The sequence below is a fragment of the Portunus trituberculatus genome, chromosome 38, assembly GCF_017591435.1.
Source record: "Portunus trituberculatus isolate SZX2019 chromosome 38, ASM1759143v1, whole genome shotgun sequence".
Classification (NCBI taxonomy): domain Eukaryota; kingdom Metazoa; phylum Arthropoda; class Malacostraca; order Decapoda; family Portunidae; genus Portunus; species Portunus trituberculatus.
The window spans coordinates 1945001-1955000 of NC_059292.1; the positions used below are offsets into that span (position 1 = coordinate 1945001).

Consider the following 10000-nt stretch of genomic DNA (forward strand, 5'->3'; position numbering starts at 1 on the left):
ACACACACACACGGTAGCTCAGTGGTTAGAGCGCTGGCTTCACAAGCCAGAGGACCGGGGTTCGATTCCCCGGCCGGGTGGAGATATTTGGGTGTGTCTCCTTTCACGTGTAGGTGCTGTTCACCTAGCAGTGAGTAGGTACGGCATGTAAATCGAGGAGTTGTGACCTTGTTGTCCCGGTGTGTGGTGTGTGCCTGGTCTCAGGCCTATCCCAAGATCGGAAATAATGAGCTCTGAGCTCGTTCCGTAGGGTAACGTCTGGCTGTCTCGTCAGAGACTGCAGCAGATCAAACAGTGAAACACTCACACACACACCTCCTCCTCCTCCTCCTCCTCCTCCTCCTCCTCCTCCTCTTCCTCTTCCTCTTCCTCTTCCTCCTCCTCCTCCTCTTCCTCCTCCTCCTTTTCTTCTCGTCCATTTCTCCTTGTGTCTTCTGCCTTTTTTTCTTTTCTTTTCCTTATTACTTCCTTTATTGGTATTTTTGTATTATATGAGAGTATCTCTGTGTGTGTGTGTGTGTGTGTGCGCGCGTGTGTGTGTGTGTGTGTGTGTGTGTGTGTGTGTGTGTGTGTAGTAATAACCCCACACAAGTGAAGGTATGCGTCGTTCAGGTGGGAAGCACACCTGAGGAATGGAGGGAGGAGGAGGAGGAGGAGGGGGAGCATAGAGCTAAGCATGTATTCCACCCTCTTCTCATCCCTTCCCCCCTCTCTCTCTCTCTCTCTCTCTCTCTCTCTCTCTCTCTCTCTCTCTCTCTCTCTCTCTCTCTCTCTCTCTCTCTCTCTCTCTCTCTCTCTCTCTCTCTCTCTCTCTCTCTCTCTCTCTCTCTCTCTCACACACACACATTCGGGACAGCGCCACAGCTTCGCCTCAGTTCGCCTTCTCAGTTAGTCGGCGTCGGTTGGTCGTGTTTACTCAGTCACTCTTGTGTTGTATTGAGAATCTGCCGAGTGTCTCCCGTCCCGTCCCGCCCCGCCTCGACCTCGCCCCGCCCCGTTGTGTTGCCCCGCGCCTCGTCTTGCCGGCCTCCGCTTGTAGACTTGCTATGTATCTTCGGCAGGAGGTAGAGAGTTAGAAGCAATAATAATAGTAATCAGTCTTGAGTCATTACTGCTACTACTACTACTACTACTACTACTACTACTACTACTACTACTACTACTACTACTACTACTACTGTTAATTAGCTCTTTTTGTTGAATGTTTTTCTCTTCTTAAATGTAGTGCAGTGTGTTGTTCCAGTCACCTCAGAAAATAATAATAATAGTAATAATATTAGTAATAATAATAATACATCTACAGTGTCTCCCACATGTACAGTGTTGATGGCTTCCTGCTTCTTGTCTTACTTTCTCCATTTAATTATTTCATCATTTTCACTTCAGACACCACCACCACCACCACCACCACCACCACCACCATTATCGTTCACCTTTCGTTACCAATTCTTCGCATATTTTTTCATTCATTTACATCTTAGCTTTGGTGTCTCTTGTTTCCTTGCTCTTAGTGGTGTGTGGCGTATGAGGAAACTTCAGTGAGGGAATGAGTAAGTGAGTGAGATGCAGCGAGTGACCGGTGAACTGGAATAGACGAGTGAGAGAGAGAGTGAGTGAGTGAGTGAGTGAGTCTTGTTCCTTATGGAGTGTATTATATTTAAGTGTGTAAGAGTGAGTGAGTGAGTGAGTGATTGATTGAGAGAGAGTCTTGTTTCGTGTGGCTTGTAATGAATGTGAGTGTTTTAGAGAGAGTGAGTGAGTGAGGGAGTGATTGATTGATTGATTGAGTGAGTGAGTGAGTGAGTAAGTAAGCGAATGAGTGAGTGAGCAAGCGAAAAGTGAGTGAGTGAGCGAAAAAATGAGAGCAAATGATTGAGTGCATTAGTGAGTAAGTGAGTCATTACATAGAGAAGACCGACAAGGTGTAAGCTGCTTAGGTTTCTTATCATACATAGATACATGGATCACTACTATAAAAAATGCGGTGCTTGAGAGAGAGAGAGAGAGAGAGAGAGAGAGAGAGAGAGAGAGAGAGAGAGAGAGAGAGAGAAACCCATTATACCTTTTTTACCTTGACCTATATTTCGTGATCATTTAAGCAGGATACGTTACCTGTGTGTGTGTGTGTGTGTGTGGGGCGTGATCCAGGTGTGCGGGAGGAGCAATTAGAGGTGAGTCACTTAACACATGTGGCGCGAAGGTGTGGTAGGGAGAGAGAGAGAGAGAGAGAGAGAGAGAGAGAGAGAGAGAGAGAGAGAGAGAGAGAAAGGGGGGTTGGGAGGAGTTAAAGACGATGATGATGGTTATAGGTGATGCTGAAGTAGTGTCATTATCATCACCACCATCATCATCATCATCATCATCATCATCATCATCATCATCATCATCATCATCATCATCATCATCATCATCATCATCATCATCATCATCATCATCATCATCATCATATGGTCTCATTTTTCGTGTGTGTGTGTGTGTGTGTGTGTGTGTGTGTCGTTTTCTATTCGTCATGTACTCTTTTAGCTTCATCATCGTTATTTTTAAATTTTTTTATTTTACAGTATTTGCTTATCACTTATTTATTTATTTACCGATTGATTTATGTTATTGGTTATAGCTATCGTTATGGTATACACACACACACACACACACACACACACACACACACACACACACACACACACACACACGCCCGGTAGCTCAGTGGTTAGAGCGCTGGCTTCACAAGCCAGAGGACCGGGGTTCGATTCCCCGGCCGGGTGGAGATATTTGGGTGTGTCTCCTTTCACGTGTAGTCCCTGTTCACCTAGCAGTGAGTAGGTACGGGATGTAAATCGAGGAGTTGTGACCTTGTTGTCCCGGTGTGTGGTGTGTGCCTGGTCTCAGGCCTATCCGAAGATCGGAAATAATGAGCTCTGAGCTCGTTCCGTAGGGTAACGTCTGGATGTCTCGTCAGAGACTGCAGCAGATCAAACAATGAAACACACACACACACACACACACACACACACACACACACACACACACACACACACACACACACACACACACACACACACACCAATATATATTCACGTTTAGATCCAAAATACTAATTACCCTCATCTTTTCTGCTTAAACTCACTATTTTTGTTATCCACCTTTTCATATTCTTATCAAAACACTCTTAATTTACCAAAGAGTGACGGGATATTAGTGCCTCTGATCACCAAAACACCGCTAGGCACCACTCTTCACCCCCACCATCACCACCACTACCACCACCACCACCACCACCACCACCACCACCACCACCACCACCACCACTCTCGATTTTCTTCAGTCTGACATCTCTTCTGACAATGAATCTTCGTCACTAACATGTCACTCGACACATATGTTTCTCTCTCTCTCTCTCTCTCTCTCTCTCTCTCTCTCTCTCTCTCTCTCTCTCTCTCTCTCTCTCTCATATGCGTTTTTTTTCACGTTTCTTTCTGTTTTAGTCCTTGTACCTGTTTGTTTGTTTTTCTGGCCCCGTTTTCTTGTATGGATTTTCTGCAGATTCTTTTTAATTATTGTTCTTGTTTATTTTATTTATTTATTTTTTCATTTTTATCTTATGTTAACTGATGTACACAAACTTACCACATGTTCTTCCTACGCTTTTTTCATTTCATTTACTGCTGTTTTTTTCTTTATTCGGTTCATTAATGTATACAAATCTGCCATCATATTCTTTCTAATAATCATTCTAACCCTTTCAGTACCATAACGTGTTCTCATGTTCATTGTGCTCAGTATTTGGTGATTTTATACAGATTCACAAACTCACGTGGGGGATGAAAATAGTGAAGACTGTGGCCATTAATCTTCTGACCTCCATAGACCCTTCCTAATGTCAATAATATCGTCTAATCGTACACAAATCTCAAGGTGAAAATGTGTCCCAGTACTGAAAGAGGTAAATTCTTGCTTGTGTATATATTCCTATAAGACGTTTTTTTTTTTTCTTTCTTTTATCTTCAAAGGTGACAGTTTGGGATACGGTAACGAGTGAGTCTTTGTTGTTGCGTCTACTACAAAGTTACCTCGTCCTATTTTACTGTGTTCTCTTCCATCACTCATTTATTCGTCATGTTTCCTGTTGTATTCGTGTATATATATATGCCAACATCCACACACTCCCTCTATGACAAGTCTAAAATTCCCTCAAGCTTTTATATCGTTTTCTCTCCCATCACTCTTTTATTTATGTGTTTTATCATGTATATATAAAAAAAAAAACACGCTGAAACTCCCTCTATAATAAGTCTCAAATTCCAGCACATTCCCTCTATAACAAGTCTGAAATTCCCTCAAGCTATTTTATCATTTACTCTTCCTTCACTCTTCGCTATGTTTTCTAATGTATATATGAGCTAACACCCACACACTCCCTCTTTAACAAGTCTAAAATTCCATCAGCTTATTTTATCGTTTACTCTTCCATCACTGTCTTGTTCGCCATGTGTTTTATAATGTATATCTGAACAAAACACGGACACACACACTCCCTCTGTAACAAGTTTAAAATTCCATCAACCTCTTCCTTCACTCTCTGATTTGCCATGTTTTCTAATGTATGTATCAGAAAACACACACACACACACACACACACACACACACACACACACACACACACACACACACACACACACACACACACACACACACACACACTCCCTCTGTAACAAGTCTCGCCGTTTCACTTTATTCATCTTCCTTACTATTTTTTTTTTTTTTTTTCTCTCCGCAGCGACGTAATCACAGGCATCATTCACACACATTCCTTCCGCATTACTCTCCTCTTTGGAATGTCTGTATGATCACGCCACCACTGATCTCATAACTATCGCCATTATCATCATCATCATCATCATCATCATCATCATCATCATCATCAGTAGATATTGACGGAGTTGTTTCATTGTAGTCTATTATACTTATTTCCCGGTGGTTACTAGGTGTGTGTGTGTGTGTGTGTGTGTGTGTGTGTGTGTGTGTGTGTGTGTGTGTGTGTGCTCGTCATGTCGTGGAGTCGGACGTGGAAAGCTTTGCGTGAAGACATATTTATTTGACGAAAGATGAATTTGAGTTTATTTGGGTACAAAATCAAGAGGGAATGACGATTGTTTAACAGAAAAAAATATTTTAATCGTCCATTTTTCCTTGTCATGGTCTTGAATGATTGCAGTGAAGTGAGACATGAGATAGAAATGAAAAAAATAAGACTGAATATGATTATAAGATATTCCAACGAATTTGTTCTGGTGATCATGAAGTAGTGAAGTGAGACATCATAACCCCATCACGTGGTGCCTGACAGTGCCTCACAACACCACCGCCGAGTGCCATCTCACTAACACACCCACAAAGCACCTCGCCTCCCTATGACAAGCCAGAGGTAGCCACACGGCCTCACGCACTCCCTGCTACCAAAGAACACGTCTATCTCGGCGCTCCAGCTGCAGTGCTTGTGTGTGCTGCGTCGCCACCAGGGAATGCCATCGGTGGAACCTCTGTATGCTCTAGTCGCGTGTGGAAGCAACGTACTCTGGCGCTCCAAGACTCAAGATATGGAAATTTGCCTGGAATTGAATTGTAATCCAGAAAAGTAAGGCAGAAAAGACGGAAGGAGGAAAAATAAACTGGAAAAAGATTAAAAAGACGAGAAAAGACGAGACCCCAAAGGATGAGTGATAACAATAGTGGAATCTGACACGCCTGAGCTCCGTCAGTGAAGTTTGTTGCTCCATGTGTGTCTGCCCGTCCCTCCATCCTCGTGCGCACCCCCCAGCCCGCCGCCCCGCCCTGCCCTGTCGTGTCCAGGCCTGCCCCGGTGCTCATGAGGGCCTGGCATGAGTGATGGGCAGGCCGCCAGAGGGGAGGGGGGCGGGGGGTCTAATGGGGCCCGCCGCCACCACCTCAAACTCACCATCACCACTGTCTTCATCAGCGAACAAGGAGGTGCGGCGCGCTCGTACACACACACACACACACACACACACACACACACACACACACACACACACACACACACACACACACACACGGCGCCATTTACTTTGATTAGCAACACATTCCCAGCGTAGTGACCCAAATTTTCGCCTGCTCGTGTTGTACATATGTCCCTCACTGCTCACCGCTCACCGCTCCACTGCAGGCACTCCTGACTGGAAACGTGTGGCACTGCTGTAGACTCCGGCACTGTAATGAGAGGAGTGAACGCGAATGGCACTGCTTGTAATATAGTGACGTGTGTTGTGGCTATGTTTGTGTGTGTGTGTGTGTGTGTGTGTGTGTGTGTGGCTGTGGCGCGCTATGTATAGATGTGCTGTGTAGATGTGATGCTGCTTGAGTAACCCAGCACAGGACATTAGAACACACTTCCTTGGCGAAAGCTTATATCGCTGACTTATCTTATTTCATGTGTCTTGATAACTGACGCTCATAATAGATAAACACACACACAAACACACACACACACACACATACACACTTTTCTTCCTTCCTTTCTCACCAGTCTCTCGTTTTTCCTTCCATCACCGAGAAACTGGACCCTTTTCACTCATCAATGCCTGCAAACTGACGCTCACTGTACAAAACCTGCCGTCTATCCCTCACCAGTCTTTCGTCCTTCTTTCCTTTTTCTGTGCCTTCCATTACCGAAAAACTTCACCCATTTCACTCACCAGTGCCTGCAAACTGACACTTATTGTACAAAACCATTACACACACACACTCCTGCTGTCTATCCCTCACCAGTCTTTCATCCTTCCTTCCTTCCTTCCTTCCTTCCTTCCTCTCTCTGTTCCTTCCATCACCGAGAAACTTAATTTATCTCGCTTACTATGCCAGCAGACCGATTCTATTGTACCTAACCAACACACGCACAGTTCTGTCTATTCCTCAGCCGCCTCTCGTCCTTCTTTCCAATCGCAGAGTAACATTGGTGCAGCTTCAACATACTTGGAGTCTGTGTTCTTAAACTATCTCACCAGCACTTTTTACGGAGGTCACGGAGATGTTTAGTCGGGTTTCCAAGGGTGTTGCAGAGTCCTTGATAATGTGCGTCTAGAATCAACTAAAACACTCTTCAAAGCTTCACTAACGTCCATCAGAGCTACTTGAAAATAAGGGTGATAGAAGCAGCGATATTTGAGGAATACGGGCCATGGTTTAGAATACAGGCCATGGTTTAGAGTATGGGCCATGTTTTAGAATACAGGTCATGTTTTAGAATACTGGCCATGTTTTAGAATACTGGCCATGGTTTAGAATACTGGCCATGTTTTAGAATACTGGCCATGTTTCAGAATACTGGCCATGTTTTAGAATACTGGCCATGTTTTAGAATACAGGCTATGTTTTAGAATACAGGCCATGTTTTAGAATACGGGCCACGTTTTAGAATATGGGCTATGTTTTAGAATACTGGCCATGTTTTAGAATACAGGCCATGTTTTAGAATACGGGCCATGTTATAGAATACGGGCCATGTTTTAGAATATGGGCCATGTTTTAGAATATGGGCTATGTTTTAGAATACTGGCCATAGTTTAGAATTCCAGCCTGATTTTGTAATACTGGCCATGTTTTACACTTCCTCAAAGGCGCCCCTCTCCCTCCCCTCCCGCAGAGCCGTCCCTGAGGAGCGTCGTGGTGGAGGAGAGCGTGGACGACTCCCTGGTGGAGAGGTTCCTGTTGTGCCCGTCGTCGTGGTCGCCGTGTGGCCCCGCCTGTGTGGAGCGCCGCCTTGCCTCGGTCACGCTGCACAAGAAGGACGGCTCCCTCGGGGTGATGATCGCCGAGGGAACCGACCACGGACTGTACATTCAAGCAGTGTCCCCAGACGGCCCCGCTCACCAGCAGGGATCTCTCAAACCAGGTGAGTGGCTGGTGATACGACACACTCACTCACTCACTCACTCACACACACACACACACACACACACACACACACACACACACACACACACACACACACACACACACACACACACACACACACACACACACACACACACACACACACACACACACACACTCTCTCTCTCTCTCTCTCTCTCTCTCTCTCTCTCTCTCTCTCTCTCTCTCTCTCTCTCTCTCTCTCTCTCTCTCTCTCTCTCTCTCTCTCTCTCTCTCTCTCTCTCACGATTAAAAACAACAGGACATTCACAAAAATTAGACAAAATAACATCAATTACCATCTTTAATAACCCCCACAGCAGTAGCCAATAGGAAACTCTTACTTCCACAACCCCATCATGTCTCATTTACTCCGCCTGTCACGTACAATTCTCCTCTTACACATAGAAGACCACAATTTTCTGACCCTCTTGGGAAATAACGTCAATTTACATTTGCTCTCTGCCCGAATTCGACACCGAGATTCTGGGTCGGCGTCCTGCGAGGGTTGAGGCCGTTGAGGGGGATGTCGTAGCTGTAGGTGGGTCCGAAGGGGGAGCGGGTGGTGGGGGTCGTGATGTGGGGTGGGATATAGGGTGGGAAGGGTTGGTGAATGTGGGAAGAGCTGGAGCCAGAACCTGAGGCGGAGGAGGACGAGGAAGAGGAAGAGGAGGAAGAGGAAGAGGAAGAGGAGGAGGAGGATGAAGAGGATGAGGAAGAGGAGGAGGAGGAGGAGGAGGAGGATGAAGAGGAAGAAGAGGAGGAGGATGCTTGGTGTTGCTGTGCCTTATCCTTGTAGTGCTGCAGCTGTTCCTTGGTCACCTGCACCTCGATGGGCGGCGCCCCGGGCACTTGAGCCTGTAGGCGGCAAAGGGAGATTGGTCACACACACACACACACACACACACACACACACACACACACACACACACACACACACACACACACACACACACACACACACACACACATAAAATAAAAAAATAATAATAATGATAAATAAATAAATAATGATAAATAAAATAGAATAAATAAATAAATAAAATAACAAAAATATTTGTATGTAAATTGCAAATGTTTAGATGATAACGAGGTAAAAAAAAAAAAAGTGAGAAAAAAGAAAGAGGTTACGAAATTTAACATACTTAGATAATTACGTGCAAAAAATAAATAGATATGTACATTATTCCCTAGTGAAGCACGAGAGAGAGAGAGAGAGAGAGAGAGAGAGAGAGAGAGAGAGAGAGAGAGACGACCAGTACCTTGTAGAATGCGTGGTCACTTGGTACAGCCTGGTAATCTTCAGGAGGCTTGGTGCTCTCAATCACCTCCGCCTTGTACCCCCAGTCGTCCACGGTGTACCTGCGTGCGTGAGGACAGGTGGAGTTAGCCCATGGAACGCTCATTACCGCTAGAAGTGCACCTGTGATGTGTGCGTGCGTGTGTGTGTTTGAGCTGCTACCTGAAGCCTCGCCATTCAGTTTAATCTTAGCCCCTTCAATACTGTACTGGGATGAATTTTTACCTTGATTTTTGTGTACGATTAGACGGTTTTATTTACTTTAGGAAGGGTCTATGGAGATCAGAAGTTTAATGGCTAGTCTTCACTATTTTAATCCCCACACGTAAGTTTCTGAAGCTATTTAAAATGACCAAACAGTAACCAGAATGAATTATACAAACGTGTCCTGCTACTGAAGAGGTTAAGTCTCGTACAGGGAAGAAAGTTTATCTAGTTGTTTTCTTAAGTTCGTGATTATATAAGGCTATGTTAGGTTAGGACAGATTAGGTTAGGTTAGGTTAGGTTGTCTGAAGCCTTGTTATTCAGACCCAAGACTTTGTGACCTCGGGGTGAGTGTGTTGGTGGGATGGGGGGGAGTTTATTCATGAGTTTCCTTAGGTGACACACACACACACACACACACACACACACACACACACACACACACACACACACACACACACACACACACACAGAGAGAGAGAGAGAGAGAGAGAGAGATGGAGAGCCGGAGAGCGAGAGGAGGGAGAGCCAGAGAGCGAGAGAAGGAGGGAGAGCTAGAGAGCGAGAGA

The 10000-nt window shown here is 45.1% G+C and overlaps 1 protein-coding gene across 1 annotated transcript in view; it reads left to right on the plus strand.

The window, feature by feature from the left end:
• LOC123514558 (tyrosine-protein phosphatase non-receptor type 13-like) overlaps positions 1–10000 on the plus strand; it is a 46307-nt gene that overhangs the window by 15879 nt on the left and 20428 nt on the right. Inside the window, exon 12 of the mRNA XM_045272499.1 lies at positions 7658–7906. Within this exon, the coding sequence (XP_045128434.1) occupies positions 7658–7906 (249 nt within the window). The remainder of the gene's footprint in view (positions 1–7657; positions 7907–10000) is intronic.